Source organism: Macrobrachium nipponense, chromosome 35, assembly GCF_015104395.2.
Source record: "Macrobrachium nipponense isolate FS-2020 chromosome 35, ASM1510439v2, whole genome shotgun sequence".
Lineage (NCBI taxonomy): Eukaryota > Metazoa > Arthropoda > Malacostraca > Decapoda > Palaemonidae > Macrobrachium > Macrobrachium nipponense.
In genome coordinates, this window is record NC_061096.1 from 58182081 (window position 1) to 58199877 (window position 17797).

General features: G+C 37.7%; 1 protein-coding gene across 1 annotated transcript; it reads left to right on the plus strand.

The window, feature by feature from the left end:
- The first annotated feature begins 8862 nt into the window (after window positions 1-8862).
- Window positions 8863-10879, plus strand: LOC135208255 (transcription factor HES-4-like). Its single transcript, XM_064240371.1, has 2 exons — window positions 8863-9117; window positions 9688-10879. The coding sequence occupies exons 1-2, from the start codon at window positions 8956-8958 to the stop codon at window positions 10390-10392; spliced, it is 867 nt and encodes a 288-aa protein (XP_064096441.1). The 5' UTR covers window positions 8863-8955; the 3' UTR covers window positions 10393-10879.
- The last annotated feature ends 6918 nt before the right edge of the window (window positions 10880-17797 follow it).

The following is a 17797-nucleotide window of genomic DNA, read 5'->3' on the forward strand; positions in this document are numbered from 1 at the left end:
TATTGTAAGCACTCGAAAAACACCGATGCAAGTCTGAAGTATGTACGAACGTATAAGAAAAATCTGGCAGGATTGCTGTTGATCAGAACTACGATTTGCCTTAAGCGGTCGACGTCATAACAAAACAAATTGGACGCTGTAATTTCCTTTGTTGTTTTTCACTGTCTTGCCATCCAGATTACTACGTCTAATTATGCTCACCTGGGGGTGTGGCGGTTGCAGCTCTCCTCTGTTTCCCTCAAAGACTGAAAGTGATTGCTCTATTCCCGGGTTGGCGAATTTCCTCCAGGTCCTTCAAAAATAACCAAAGGTTTTCCCCTGTTCCTTTGTCTCGGGTGCATTGATCTTTCTTTTCCCGACTTCAGACTTATGGCGCCCTTGATCTTGGTTACAAAGGTGGTTCTGTTCTATCTTGCTCAAGATGTTTATGATAAATATAATTTTTAAAAAATTTATATGCGTGTGTTCATCTTCGGGGCATCTAGTGGGCGGAACACATTCCTCATGTCTAGCTTTAATAAAAGCGAAGAGTTTATTACTTTCAAGAAACGTACCCAAATGATCCCTTACCCAATACATTAAAGAAAGCGTAATTATTTTAATTATTTTCATTATTTATTTTGTTAGTAATATTCAGGCGTGTTTTCCCAATAAATAAAGACTTGTTTCTTTATTTCTCTGTGTGTGTTTTCGCGTACGTTTGAATGATTGTAATCGCGCGAAGTTGGGCCTAAGGCAGTGACACACCTGGCCTAGTTCCTGTTTCATCAGGTTAAAAGATGGGTATCTATTGACTTTCTTCGCCAGAAGACTTCTTTTCAAATGACAATATGCTGTAAGTTATATTTAAATATCATACTGACTCGTGTAATATGGCGTACACTACAAATAACAGATATGAATACACGAAATGTTATTCATCCTTTCATTCACTGGAAAATTAATTAAGACGTTCCATTTTTTTTTCTTTATACGGACAGTAAGATATCAAAACTGTTTTTTACCTGACTGCGTTTATACCATAATCTGCTACATGGTTTCACAAACCGGAAAGGTTACTGAGGCCCCTCGAGTAAGACCACACTGCGCATGCAACCGCAGACATCTTTACTAGGCCCAATGTGCTACCGTGAGTAACCAAGTCCTCTCCCCCGCCTCCCCCAAGCGCATACACGAGTTGTATCTCACTCCCCATATTTACCTAGGCCCTCCCCCACCCCACCATCCCGTTGGAAGCACCGAGGGAATCTCCAAAACAGTTGATGGTGGAGATAACAGGGAAACACTGACCAACCATCCTCTCTCTCTCTCTCTCTTGAGTCTCGTCGTCGCTGGTTGTATGTTTATTGTATTTGCCTTGAGCGAAGACGGGCGAGTCTCTTTTGTTAGTTTTACACATTACCAAGCTCTGAGCAATATTCTAGGTCATCAGATTCACATGCAATAACAGCTGAAGCGATGTTTTTTTGCAATATTAAATCACGGGTCGGGGTCCTAACTTCGTTCGGCGAGCAGACTGTAGTGGGTTCACGCCCTTTTACCCAAATCTTACCGCCAGGAGCAGTCTCACTACTTACCCTGCCTGGACCTACCCCAACAGATCCATCCCGAGCTCCTTGATCCCAAGCAAGGAGGCCGAACCGCACCTCACTCCCCCGCCCCCCTACCACCTCACCAGGTTCTCCGTGTCCTCCACATCCTCCTGAAACGATTGTTGCCTCCATGACGCATTGAAAGAACCTGTTACAAGCGTGTCTGGGGGACCCTAAACGCTGTCCATTGTGGTGGTCTATTCCACCTCCAGCGAAAGGGTTAAAAGGACGAGCGCTGGGCGTTTTAGTGCCAGCCATTCCTGATTTATGACTTTATTTCACCCACCGCTTTCTTTGACGTTTGAGAGCGATACTCTCATTTCAACACGTGTATAAGATTCCTCTTTGTCAGAGTACATGGCTACTAAGTTATTTCCAGAGATTATTTCCAGAGATACGTCTGCATACATAAGATGACATCTATGCTAAAATGCCGTAATTCAAAGCAAGTCAGGGCTTTTAAAAGTCGGATGAAATCCTAGCATGAAGAACAGACATGGGGAGAGAGAGAGAGAGAGAGAGAGAGAGGTGGTCAGTATTTGTGTTTTGTGAAATTTAACTATTTATTCATGGATAGAGGCCAGATTACTCCAGTTGAATTTCTTGAAATATTGAATTCTGGCAAAGGAATTTAGCCCATTCTGAAACGTCCCAAGAATCATCTGAGGATTTCTGTTGTTCGTGAATGAAATGTTGATATATTTATGCCGAAAGAAGTTTATGGAATTAATGAAAAGCACAGTTCCTCCTCTTTCAATTCCAGGTATTAATTACTGGCTAAATAAATGATTCTGAATATCTAAACTACAATAAACACTAAACGTTTGAGGACTTAAGAGACATTAGGTGATAATGCTGGAATCATAGTTATCATTTTTCACTGGTTTTCGTACCTCATGACGTGATTTTTCCTAGTTTGTGTTCAAGGACGAAAAGAGACAAAGTGATCAAACGAGACATTGTCCGTAGTCGCTATAGAAGATTCATGTAGGGCTGCAAATACTCTTTTTGCTAATCCAATGGATTACTTAAAATCAACATATTTATCAAATGTGAAGGCAATTGTACACTTTTCATGAAGCAAAACTAATTCAAATGGTAGTAAAGGTAATGATGATTTAAATCAAATAAATGTATACTTTCATTTGTCAGCAACAATTGATAAGAAATCTTTATACCTCATAAATGCAAGATAAACAAGATAAACGCCATTGTAGCGGAACTTGGGACATCTTCAACCTGTGTTCAGTAGCGTAGTAAACGTTTTTGGGTGAAAAACGTCTGGCGTCGACTCGATTTGTAAACAATAAACGCGGTTCGGTCGATGGATGAGAAGACGGATGAATTGCCATTCATTTCCACTTTCTGATGCCTATAACAGCCTCGGTTTACGAGTACGTAACCTCCAACCGGCCGCCATCAAAGAAAAAAATTATATAGAACGTCCTGCCGAAATCATTGCAGTTTCTGAATGCCTCTGCTTCTGTTTATTGGTCTCTCTTTTTACCTGTCATTTATTGGTTATTTTCTTCTGTATTGTGTTCTTTTACATGCGAGGGCAATCTCAGCTGCCAAAGCTCGGCAGGTGCAGGTGTAACCTTATTGTATAGAAGTTGAGTCCTTTGGTATTATAATAATAATAATAATAATAATAATAATAATAATATAATCCCCCCTCCCCTATAATATGTCGAGGGGGTCTTGGTTTAGGAGGTACATGACGAACGTGGACCATGACTCGGCATTTCACGCCACGCTGCCCTTCGTCAGAGCATCTGCCGAAGCGGCATCATCTGGTGTTGAGTCTCCTCCCCGGCGTTCGTTCCAGCAGCCTCTCCTCCGACTGCTGTCTTTCTTGCAGGCTCACTGCTTATTAAACCCTCTCTATCCCTCCGTGATATTGTAAATCTCTTCGAGAACCATTGTCAGTGAGGGTTCCTCCTCCTGGTGGATATTTTCACTGTTATGGGTTTCAGTTGTTTTTGTTATTTGCCGGAGTATTAGTATTGTTTTCGTGGTGACAGGTATTTTAACTGTCGTGGATTTCAGTTGCTTTTGTTATTCTTCTTGGAATTATTGTTGTTGCTGTTGTTTTTGTTATTATATAGTTCCTGGTTCTGTCGGTTGTAGTGACGGCTGATGTAAAGCTGAGATTTAAATTGTTAAAATTTAAATTATTTATACTTCTCGTGGCAAAATAAAAAGGTGTGTCTTCACAAAAACCCAGTTCATATAGAGAAAAAATTGAATCCATTAGAGGGATTTATAAAAGAAGACGCTTCAAAAGTCTTCTTATTTACATGGGGTCGCTCTCAGCTAATCATTCTAACATCCTAACATTTCCAGGCTATGAATAAGACGAAACTATACCCAAAAACTGCATTAATGTATGAAGAAAAGTGCCTCAGTTGTCAGGGTCCCTAAGCTTAAAATACACTTTTCTTCAAAGACTGGTCCACATGAGATTGATGAAGCGGCAAAGTCTATCCAGTCACGCTTTAAGGATAACATTCACCACAGTGGTGCAATACAGGCTCACTATAAAGAACTTTGTTTATTTACATTTATCTATTTCCTTCACTTTTTGCAGAGGAACTGTACCTCAGTTTTTGGTTACATACGGTCAAACGATATGTTTCCAAAAACCGCTATTTTATCTGATCGAGCGGTGTAGTATTGTACAAAACAGAACTTTTGCGGTTTAGCAACCCTGAACAATATATATATATATATATATATATATATATATATATATATATATATATATATATATATATATATATATATATATAATCCCAGAAAAAAATAGCTTTTTCTTTGAGACATAGTTTTCAATTTTACTTTTTTATTTCTCCCTCCATTTTCTCTCCTATCTCTCACGTGATTTTGTATGAAGCCATCCATACTTTTTCCCTCTCTTTTAAAAACACATTTCATTAAAGCGTACCTGAGACCATTTTCCCCTGGCCCGGTGGAGCCGGTGGTGGTGGTGGTGGTGGTCACTTCTTACAAAAACATGACGTGAAGAAAGGTCGTCTGGTCTGGTGCTTCTTCCAGTTTACTCTTGTGTCACATGCGTACAAACACATCCGTAATACGTGTACTTGTAAGCATAAAAGCCGCATTTGAGGATTCCGGTTTTCGTCCATAAAAGTCCTATAAAAAGAAAAAAAATAGGGAAGACCTCTTTGCTCGAAAGGTCTTCCAGCTCTGAGACTTCCCAAAAGAGACAAGAAAGACCAAGGGAGGAGGGAAGATGAGGGTTGGGTGAAAAGACCCATTCACTTATGTCCCGGCCGATGGAGGTTATAGAAGTGTTTTTCTCCTTTTTATTCTTTCATTATTTGTCATTACGTTACTAAGGGAAGGAGTGATATAAAGAGACAGCGAGAGGTAGAAAAAGAAAAAAACTGCCCCACAAAAGTTTTTTTTCTGTGAATTTATTTTCTTTTCATCTGTCCCAGTGAAATTACAGCGATTCGGTGAGATTACATACCCATTACCTCACATATTAGTTCACTATCTTCGCCATATCTTCACCATTATGGTTATAGGGCATATCGGGGTAGCTGTACCCATAACCCCAAAATGACACCTCGTACGACATATGACGTTAATTGCAAAATCACCTTCAGGTTCCACGGTAACATTCCATTTCATCGCTCGTAAAAGTAATCGTCTTTTCTTTTCTAATATCTGGAAGCCATTTCGAAGTTAAAGTAGAGATGAGAAGCTTCATCTATTTTTTGTAAGTAAGCTGAGGTATGTGGTAAACACTGTGTGTAATGAAGATTTTGATAATATGAATTTCTATTAAACATAAATTGTTTGGCAATGAACTATTCAGTGCATTATATATATATATATATATATAATATATATATATATCATATATATATAGATATATTATATATATTAATTATATATATAAATACTCCGATATATTATAATATAATATATAATATATATCTATATATATATTATATATTACTATATATCTACATATATATATCGTTATGGAGTTTGTATCTCTCTTCATACTAATTGGGACGTTTTTCTTGTAACATAGTTCCTCCCCCCATCCTTTAGTCTCTCTCTCTCTCTCTCAGAAAATGTTCTTTAAAGCGAAAGTGTTGCATTTAAATAGTGTCTATCAAAACTTCCACTGCGAGAGAGTATAGTGTTATGACTTTGCCCTAATCACAAGCAAGGGGTCACACACACCCTCCTTCTGTATTCCAACTTCAGATAAACAGTGATAGATTGCTTGACTGATTTAAATCTAGTGATTTACTGCAGAGAATTCATGGTGGCGATATCTCCTAGAAATGCGTTCTTGCCTTTAACTGGGTGCTAATGCGAATTGCTTTAGCTCCTTTGCCTTTTACTCGATAATTCATGGTTTGGTTAATGTAAGGATCTCATTACAAACTTCGATCAAGACAGTTCTAGTATTGCAAACGATCTGTTCGGGATGTCCTTCAGCATTACACTCGCTCTGTTGGACTTATATACTGTTATGATATTAATGTTTCCAGAGGAACATCATGTTGGAAGACATACGGTGGAAATGGAAGTGCGGGGTAGAAGGGAGAAGGGAAGACCAAGAAAGAGATGAAGTGATTATGGTATTAAAAGGTATTAACGAGAACGATGCACAGGACAGAAATCGATGGAGACGACTCATTCACAACGGCGACCCCATATAAAAATGGGTTAAAGCTGGGAAGAAGAAGAAGAGTTGGTATTTAAATGGAGGGAACCCAAGGTGATAAACGTAGGCATCCACGATGCTGATGCAAACAGGAGGTCCTTAGACATCGTAGAATATGATGTGTAATAACTTTGAGATGGGTAACCCAAATGTATATTGAAAAGGGAATACATTTCCATCTCAGTTTCCCTTTACTGAAACGCACAAAGATTATGGTACCTAAAGTCTAGCTCAGTATACTTGTGATCGGAGAACGAAAATCTGATACCTACAGAAACGTTTTCTAGGAGTTATGTCATATTTTAACAACGCGATGCGTAAAAATCACTACACGTGAAATATTTATTGACTATAATTTCCCCTATTTGTAAGATTTGCAACTGATGCAAATCACGAACTCTGTATGGTCGATTAGGACTGGGTAACAAATTGACAGATTTCTTCTGGTATTAATTATCGCTCAGTCGGATACATATTTGAAGCATTCTTACTGTACTGATACATTATAATAACAATTCTATTATTTTCGATAGTTTAAATAGTTCGAGGTCACCTACAGGCCTATACTATCCTTTTCATAGGGAATAGGTAGAACAGTTTTCCCTCGTAATTAGTTTTGCTAAGTTTGACCTTTAAAACTCAAAAGTCAAAGTTATAAAACAGGATATATTTTTTTTAATAGCATTCACTCTTGTGATTCTGACACATGTATACGTTCTCGATTGAGTGTTCTTACAAGCGTTATTCAGTTGATAGCTTTCGTGAAAGGTATTCAACACTCGTTATACCATTCCTCTTGAGTTGTTATGTCAAATAGCTTACAGAAAAAACAGCAAATTCAGTCGTTGAAGGCCTTGTTGAGGTATGATGGGTCAGGTGTATCCAACAGCCATTTAGTACATCTCCCAAGGAGGTTATTCTGGGCTTCGTTCGTATGTCAGCAGCATTGTGTGAACACTTAAAAACAGATTCTGATGAAAATTGCAGAAACCCTTCATTTGGACAGCCCTACCTGTTGGTGAATAGGAGCGAAGATTATTTAAGCATTTACGTCATGGAAAAAATACAAAATCTTCGGCGATTTCCATCGTAAAATTTGCTTTATGCGCCCTGAGTCATATATGGAATATTCCCACCAAATATAATCAAAATCTGTCCATCCATTCTCGGGGTATTTTGTTGGAGCACCCTAAGTACAGGCAGTCAGTTTCGTCGACACATGGGTGAACTTACAGTAGAATAGGTGAAAGTTCCTTTGGATAAATAAAACCTTATGTGTTAAGGGTATCGTTTGAATTTAAATGACTTAAGTTATCCTTGAAAAAGAAGATAAAAGCTTTTAAATTTTTTGCATTGTGTCAAATTTATCTATTTATCTGTTTTATTAAGGTATAAAGTTACAAATACACGGGATTATCACCACCTGTAGTGTATTTGTATGTACGTATGCAACATATTGCACGCGCATTGATGACGCAGGATACATTCGTGGCTCATTTTGATGTGGTTTTCAATGCTCGTGCCCAACTGTATTCATCCCTGCTACGTATATGTATTAAACTGGTCTAATGCAGCATCAGTAACTATCTCCCCTGATAAACGTAATGTATACGACTGATAGAGACCTTTTTACCAACTGTAAAACTCAGCGCATGAATTGTATGTAGAAAAGTCTATGGTGGCTACTCTCCAAGGTCAAGTCTATAACTACTATAACCGTACCTTGGATTGTAACTACATTATGCGTCAACTTTAATGTACTGACAGTGGTATTTTAGTTAAGTCGACACCACGAACAGAAATTAATACCTCGCTGTGGCGTTTCCATCCTTATATTCTAGTCTGCGTTTATGTTAGGTCGTATTCGTTGAGGTTTCGGCCGTCTTTCGCGTTTAGTTTCATTCTTTTAATTAACTGAGAGCAAAGTAAGTCTCTCTCTCTCTCTCTCTCTCTCTCTCTCTCTCTCTCTCTCTCTCTCTCTCTCTCGATTTTTTTTATATCTGCGTAATGTATCCACGTAAGCTTTCTAAAAGTTCATCTTATGGTTCATCGTTTATTATTTACGTCACTATTTGCTCGGTATTTATTTTTTTATGATTTTGCTGGAAAGAGGCAGAAGAATTGTCTTGTATCATTTTGCATCTCGTGTTTTTTTGTTGACCAATCTTATCGTCGGCACAAAAAGTGTTCCCCGCTGACTCTTTTTCCATTAATAGTAGCTGAGGCTTAAAAATAGACGTATAATTGACCCCGGAAATTTGTCCAATATTTTGAATTTTGATTCTTTTATATTTATATCTTCGTTAATTGCATGGCCCACGAAATCATTCTAAATTGATAGAGCACGTGGCCGACGAACGAGCAGTCAAGGGGTAACCCACACGACGTTAGCTCCACCCCTCTGATCTTACGTCACGGATTTCCCACCGTCTTAGTGGCTGACGCACTCCGAACGTCTTGAGATGACGTCTTGTGATTGGCCAGGACGCTAGCCACTTGATGCTGGAATCTTATAAATTGAGAAGATGCTCGCTGGTGAGTCAGTATCTTCAGGATTTTAGTAGGAAGAAGTGAAAGTACGAGCTGCTACATTTTCTCGTTGTAGTGTCACTGGAAGTGTTATCCAGCTCCGGGATTATATTCAACACGATGCCGTCCAGCACGAGTGACAGACAGTTCGGCGATGCCAAAGCCGCTGCTGCTGAAAGAAGGAGAACGAACAAACCCATAATGGAGAAAAAGAGGCGTCAGAGAATTAATGACAGTTTAAATCAACTCAAAATTTTGGTCTTGGAAGCCCTCAAGAAAGATGTAAGTACTCGAACGTTTCGATACTAGTTTTATATTAAGACAATCTCGTCTGTAAATTGTTAGAAGTCCTGTAAAATTTTATGAATTTCGTTCGTAAAACTAAAAATTATATTTACATAAAAGTTTTTTTTTTTAAGTGAACAAAAGAATGTCTTGACATTTGATATTTTTAATAAATGTCATAGTGTAACTTCCACATTTCTTTTAATCATCATTAAGTATGTACATTTACAATTACAAATGCACTTTTATATATATATATATATATATATATATATATATATATATATATATATATATATATGTGTGTGTGTGTGTGTGTGTGTGTGTGTGTGTGTGTGTGTGTGTGCTGCATACGTGTATATGTCCGACTGATCGTTTTGTCTAAATATTTGTTCTAACAAGAGTAGATCACTCTGTTCATATGGAAATTCAGCAACTGAATGACGAATGTTGTGTTAGTGTGTACAGAATGTGTTTGGAGAATTGTAAGTGTAGGCTATTCATGTTTACAGTTCTGTTACATTGTCCGAGTGTAGCTTTCAACAACCGTCTTTCTTTTGGTTGCAGCCCTCCAGATACAACAAACTAGAGAAGGCGGACATCCTTGAGATGACAGTGAGACACGTCCAGAATCTCCACCGCCAGCCGCAGCATACCCCTGCCCCCTGCCACAACACCCCCGTCGACCCTGCTGCCAAATACCTGGCAGGATTCAGCCACTGCGTCTCGGAAGTGAACCAGTTCCTCGAGCGAGACACTTCCTTGACGGGAGGACAGCGATCTCGCATCCTACTCCACCTTTCGGAGTCACTGACTTCCATCCGAGCGGGAGCCAGGCCAGCTTCCAGCCCATCTCCTCAGCCTCAGCCTTCATCAGAAGCCGCCCCCACAGCCTCTTCGCCACGAGCGAACACTCCCCTGGTCGAGGCGACTTACCACCGGCATCATCAGCAACAACACGTACCCCTGAGCGATCCCTTAGTGATGCGAGGGGTATCCTTGGTACCCGCTGCTCATCTCCTGACGGGTCAGATGGCATACATTCTTCCTCACGGAGTTGTGTCAACAGCGGTTGCTAACACCGTGGCCACATGCCCTCCTGCAGGAGATTACCACCAGGTTCCTCTGTCTCCTCCCCCTAGTGTGCCATCTCCGTCCCTTTCCTGTTCTTCCTCTCCGCCAGCCTCCCCCTGCAGGAGCCCATCTCCACAGCCTCTGGATCTTGCCCCCATTCGCCATCCCGAGGATGACTGCTGCTGGCGCCCTTGGTGAGGCAAGAGAGAAGGGCAGAGAGAGAGAGAGAGAGAGAGACAGAGACAGAGAGAGAGAGAGAGAGGGTGCAAAGCTGCGAGGAGCGAAGAAAAAGAAGAAACCACTGAAAAAAAGTATATATGTTCGAAGCATCAGATAGATTCGAAGCCTGTAGGTCATTATGAATAGGTTCCACTGATGCCGTCAGTCCCTTGACCTAAAGATGCTGTAGCCGATTAGATCTGTAGACATTAGAGACAAATTTATCACCTTCCTTTTTATGATAGCTATATTTAATATAATCCCCCGAATCTTGCAGTCCTAAAACGAGTACAAAAATTAAACGTCTACCACCGCAAAAGACAAATTTTATGCCATAGATTTTATATCGTAGTGTAGCGGCACAAACTGGGCAATTACCAGAAATATGTCTGTGATATTTATAGGATTAGTCATTCCAGTTGGAAAGAATAGTACAAATAACAATAAAGATTTCTATTTCACCGTGTTCTGTCTCTCATTTTTCTCCTTATCACCTTCCTGCCAATAATAATATCTTGATACAGTAACTACTTCTTTAATGAAAGAAGAGATTCTATATATATATATAATATATATATTATATATATATATATATATATATATATATATATATATATATATATATATATATATATATATCTCATATATATTATATTTATATCTATAATATATGTATAATAATATATATTATATTATATTATATATATATATGTATATATATATTGCTGACATTAAATTCCATTTAGCAAATTAATTATTATTGAAGACTTTTTATTATCTTAAGGAAAGTGCCAAAAAAATTGGTTTTAATACTATAAAATTCACTGTTTCTCAACCTTTTTCTGGTGGTGGCCCCCCTTCAATCCAGTGCAAGTTGTTGTGGCCCCTCCATGCCAACTCTGAGTTCTTACCCCCCCCCCCCCCCACACACACACACCCGCCTTCCGTCCATCACCTTAATACGCCTAGGGAAGGTATATTAATGGCCCCTGAAAAAATCTCATGGCCCCCAAGGGGGCCATATGGCCCACGTTGATAATGGTGCTTACAGATTCAATAACACTTGCAGGAACAAATTATAGGCATTATTTCAAAATAATCTAGAATCGCATAATTCATGTCCATCGATACTGAGACAGTTTTATGAATTATGAAATGCAAAAGAGGACGACTCCATCGTAGATGAAATGTTTGAAAAGAACAAGTAAACGTCTCCTTGATGATGAAGCAAGAACTTATAATGCCAAATTCTTTAAATGTTATGAATTACAAGAATCCTTTCTGTAATGTTTCCAGGATTCTCAGAACAGAGGTTCTGTAATATGAGCAGCAGTAAACTTTGTACAATGTATTCAAACGCTTTCTCGTTTTATTCTGGTATTTTCTCGTAATGAAAAATGTATGAACAGTATTAAAACGAACAAGTTGAAACAGTTGGGGGTTTAAAATACTCTACGGATTATTAACATACAGTTTCATTCAAATGTCCTCTCGGCCGAGATTTCGCCTTTTTTTTAGATGTTAATTCTCTTACTACTGAAGTAAGTTTCTTCTTTTTTATGATTAAAAAAAAAATCATGTAACAAACTATGAAGCTATGCTGAGGATGTTTTGGATGTGCCACTTAATCAAGGTCGGGAGTAAACGTAGACCTACTGAATTAGCGGGTCCTGAAATAGTGACTCCTCGATATTAAAGCGTTGGCCACAAACCATCCCGTGTCCGGTGTGTTTAAACCTAATACTGTTGAGAAAACCATCATCCACGTTCTTTCGATGCGTCTCAGGTCGGAAAGCTGACACTTGACCGCTTGTCCCATACAAAGCGAGAGCCGATAGTTTGAAAAGCGAAGCAAGGAAGGCGATTAGAAAAGAAATACAAACTTAATTATAACTCTACTAGTATCAATTAGAGCATTACGTCTGGCGACTAATTGCAGAGGAGTCGGTAGTAGATTATATATATATATATATATATATATATATATATATATATGATATATATATATATATATATATATGTGTGTGTGTGTGTGTGTGTGTGTGTGTGTGTGTGTGTCCGAACAAAGTTACGGCCACGAAGGAAAGAGTGAAACAATGAAAAGTTAAGTACTTGCGTCGTATTACCGAGACATGGTCACAGTTGCTATGACACTAAAGTACTTTTAGCATCTCATTGTTCCACTCATCCTTCGCGGCTGTAACTTTGTATAATCATCACGCTTTTACTATTTCGTGATTTAAAGTCATATGTGTATGTCTGTGTGTGTATACACACAGTGAGAGAGAGAGAGAGAGAGAGAGAGAGAGAGAATGTGTTCACCTACGGAAAAGGCGACTCTTGGGCGTAAAAAGCTATTTGCATGAAACTCAAAATGTAATTTGCTCCCTGAACAACACCGAATGCCTATAATCTCCCAAGGGTTTATCATTACGATCATACAACACGCACTCACACTGAGAGAGACAGAGAGAGAGAAGGGGGTAGGGGGTGGGGTTAGGATTCAAGAATTCAAGGCAGTCTCCACGGGTCACCTTCGGCGGTGCCACAACCCCCTCTGTGCCATACCCCTTCTGGGGTTCTCCTCGGACACTTTTAGCCACTTCCTTCTCACGAATTATGTTACCTCGAAGAAAAGTCTCTGTTGACCCCGGACGGAAATAGAGCAATAAATTTCCCCGTGAAATGAAAGAACTCTCGACACACAAGACATGGCTGCTGAAGGCCTAGTTTTAGCATTTCATTCTAGATATATTATATTATATATATATATATATATATATATATATATATATATATATATATATATATATATATATATATATATATACATCGAGCTATAACAGTCCTTTAATATCTAATTCGCTCTACCTCGGAATTAATGTACTTTCATATATGTTTAAAACTAAGAAGGGGAATTTTTTAGTCGATGAAATCTCTTATCGACTAAAAATTCCCCTTCTGTTAAACATATATGAAAATATATCAATTCCGAGGTAGAGCGAATTAGATATTAAAGGACATTTGTAGCTCGATGTTTGTATATGATTCACGGTAATGCGATATATATATATTATGTAGATATATATACACAGTCAGGTTAGGCTTCTATAAGACGGGATGGTTTATATTCCATTCTTTAATTCACAAAGTACAGTTTACCGAGGACTAGCTTTCAAAGACATACAGCCATCTTCATTTTGACGCCTAACACGAGTGGTATGAATATACGTATAAACACAGTGAAGTTTTATGGACTAATTTAGGTTTATATATATATGTAATTTATATATATATAGTATATGAATTTTCTCAACCCTGTCCGCTGGTCTGAATCCACGAGAGGAAGAAATTATTATCAACTAGAAAATTCCCCTTCGGTTAACATATATGAAAATATATTAATTCCGAGGTAGAACGAATTGGATATTAAAGGACATTTGTAGCTTAATCCATATATATATTATATATATTATTATAGGTATATTATATATCTATATATATTTGTGTGGTGGTGTGTGGTTTGTGTTGTGTGTGTGTAGTGTGTGTGTGTGTGTTTGTGTGTGTGTGTGTGCTTTGTGTGTGTTTTCTTTTCGAGGGTTGTTGACGTTCATAATATATCTTTCTTTAAAGTGAATTTTTAGTGGCTCTGAATTGTTTTTAACAATTCTTGTTCCATTGCTTTTCAATTTACCGAAGGTTCAATGCAAATTTTGCATGTTTCTATTCAGCAATGTTTACTGTCTGTGTCACGTAATCGAGAAATATTTTCAAATGCTGGCCTGCCATTCATTTTCATGATATTCATTACGCTGCTACAGCTGCCTTCAAGCTGACTGAAGCATTTCATTTTATTTGTAGTCCGCCAGTTTTAAGATCTATCTCTGGCCGTTTTCTTGAGTCAGTTTTGTTACTACTCCCCCCCGTAGGGGGTTAGTGACGTCGGTGCACCTCACGCGATGCACTGCAGGTATTACTAAAGGTTCTTAGCAACGTCCTTTCAATCCTTTTACTGTACCTACATTCATAGTATATTTCTTCAATCTTGCTATTCATCAACTACGAGGTTTGCCTCCTGTCAGTCACACCTTCCAAACCTACTTACTGCCAGTTTCCTTTCCAGCGCTGAACTCTATATTCCATATTCCATTCCAGTATTGTTGCTACTTCTTCTTCTTGTCCTTAAATCCTCCCCTGATCAAAAGGCGCCATATTCTTTGGGAATATGTGGGAGACACTGAAGTCCGTTCTTGAAACCACCGTGTATATCCGGGTTTAACCTGATTGCGTTATTGTTTAGGCTGTGTGTTAATGTGCACGTTTGCTATAGATTGCTTATATATTTTTTGTGTATATAGCTATGCAGTTTCATGAAAATTTCAAAATATGTGAAAGCACTAAGAAAAATGTGTAAACTGTTTGACGTATATTTCAGAAAAATTGTCTTTTATTTCTAAAACTTTATTTTCATATTCTATACAAGCATCTTTTTTTTTACATATATGTGTATTTCCTTATCCATTTTCCTTTGTTCTGTTTTAATGCAATTTCTTTGAAGACTTTATAAAATTGATTTTTTGATTCATCTTCATCATCCGAACCTGTCGTTAAATATTTTTAAAGTAAGAGTTTTCTTTCTGATGTAGAAATTTAGTATATACATAAAGAACATTTATCGACGCGGTTAAAGGTTCATATGAAAATTGCCACGTTCGTCAAAACATGTGCCGCTATTATAGGTTTATTATTTTGATTTAAGCCGAAAGCAATAATGATAGAGGTTTAAAAAAAAAAAGTAAATTTTCTTGTAATACAGATGAATATCTGACACTGTATAAGTTTTAAAAATAGAACCGCTTTTTAACAATGTGTTTGCGCTAACCGCTTTACTAAACACGGCGAAGAACCTAAAATCAACACTTTCCGTGTAATTTATAAAGAGCCGCTCTTTGCTAATTATGTCATGGTTGTTGCCGCTAAGATTTCACAGTATAAGTAAACAGTCTAACTTTTAGATTGTTGTGCCCCGCGCACCCACAGAAGAAAATGATTTGTTATTTATTTAATTATCCTTCGTGGAGACTTTGTAGTGTCCCTGTAGCTATATCCCTTCCCGCCCTTCACTTACCTACGGTCAGATTTCTCTAAATAGCGGCAGGAGTCGGGTTGGCGATGGGTGGTGTGTGTTTAGTTTGTGGGGGGGGGGGGGGGGGTGAGGAACTGTGAGAGGGTCGGTGGTTGACCTGGTTAAGCCTTTTATTTGTCGGGCTGAGTATTCGAGTTTTACTGATGACATTAGTAGGTGAAAAATGATATGGGTTGTCAGTGTTACCACAAGGAGGCTCAAGGGGATTGGCAACATTGTCGTGCGCTCTTAGAAAAATGCTTGTTTTTTTATTTATTATATATATATATATATATATATATATATATATATATATATATATATATATATATATATATATATATATAACTAGATTTTGAGGGATATACTCTGTCATATCAGGAGTCTTATTCTCTAAGTATGAATGTTTATTTTCTGAAGCGAAAATGACGCCTGTAAACTTGATGAGAGAAATTAAACCGTGTTTCTCTCATCAATGAAAAATTCAGAATTAAAACCGTGTTTCTCTCATCAATGAAAAATCCAGAATTTAGACTGTTCTTCTCATAAATGAAAAATCCAGAATTTAGACTGTTCTTCTCATCAATGAAAAATCCAGAATTTAGACTGTTCTTCTCATAAATGAAAAATCCAGAATTTAAACCGTGTTCCTCTCATCAATGAAAAATCCAGAATTAAAACTGCGTTTCTCTCATAAGTTAAAAATCCAGAATTTAGACCGTATTCTTCTCATCAATGAAAAATCCAGAATTGAAACTGTTTCTCTCATCAATGAAAAATCCAGAATTTAGACTGTGTTCCTCTCATCAATGAAAAATCCAGAATTTAGACTGTGTTCCTCTCATCAATGAAAAATCCAGAATTTAGACTGTGTTTCTCTCATCAATAAAAAATCCAGAATTTAGACCGTGTTCCTCTCATCAATGAAAAAATCCCAGAATTTTAAGACTGTTTCCTCTCATAAGTGAATTTTCAGAAAATTTAGAACTGTCTTCTCAATAAAAATGAAAAATTTCCAGGAAAAATTTAGAACCTGCCTTTGTTTCTCTATCAATGAAAAAAATCCAGAATTTAGACCTTGTGTTTCCTCTCATAAATGAATCCAGATTTAGGACTGTGTCCCTCATAAATGAAAAAATCCAAGAATTTTAGAACTGTTCTCTCATCAATGAAAAATCCAGAATTTAGACCGTTTTCCTCTCCATAAAAAATGAAAAATCCAGGAATTTAGGCGTTTTCTCTCAATAAATGAAAAATCCAGAATTTTAGGACTGTCCGTTTTGTTTTCTCTCATCAATGAAAATCAGAAAAATTTAGAACCGTGTTTCTCTGCATCCAATGAAAAATCCAGAATTTAGACTGTGTTTCTCTCATCAATGAAAAATCCAGAATTTAGACCGTATTCCTCTCATCAATGAAAAATCCAGAATTTAGATCGTGTTCCTCTCATAAATGAAAAGTCCAGAATTCAAACCGTGTTCCTCTCATAAATGAAAAGTCCAGAATTCTAACCGTATTCCCTCTCATAAATGAAAAGTCCAGAATTCTAACCGTATTCCCTCTCATCAATGAAAAATCCAGAATTAAAACGGTGTTCCTCCCATAAAAGTTACAAATTGGGACTTGTCCCCTTTCCAGCCGCGCTCTAAATAGCGGTAAACTTTGGGCGACGCCAATAACAACTTGAGATAACTGCCAGATGAAGTGTTTGGAAAATTCCTTTCCGTTTGTAGATTTAGGGAATTACGATGGTAAAATCAATGGAAGGAGACCGAGAGGAAGACTATATAGATAAAAGCATATATGGATGGATTGGTGAGAATGACTGGAAGAAGAATTTCTGCAGCTCAGTTGCTGCAGAGAGCCAGAAATAGAGAGGAATGGCGAACGGTGATGCCGACGTCCTTGGGGATATGGCACCTGGATGATGATGATGAATTTGAAAGCCAAGCGATAAAGCTTTCTTCGAGGTAAAGTCAAAATGAGTTCATGAAGGTTTGTTTATTATTCATCTCACCATTATTGTTCTGGCTGTGGATGTTTCCTGCATAGATATTTTAGAATGATTTTAGATTAATAGTCGGTAGAATGAAGCAGTATATCTGTTGTTGTGTGCGTATTTGTTCATGCGAATATATAATCAACAATGCATGTAGTTTTTTAAAGAATCTGTTTTTTTCAATCTGTCCATCCGCCTGTGGTGTTTTTGTATGGTAGCACTGCGTCCCGGGCTTTAAATAGTTACGCTATGTGTAAGTT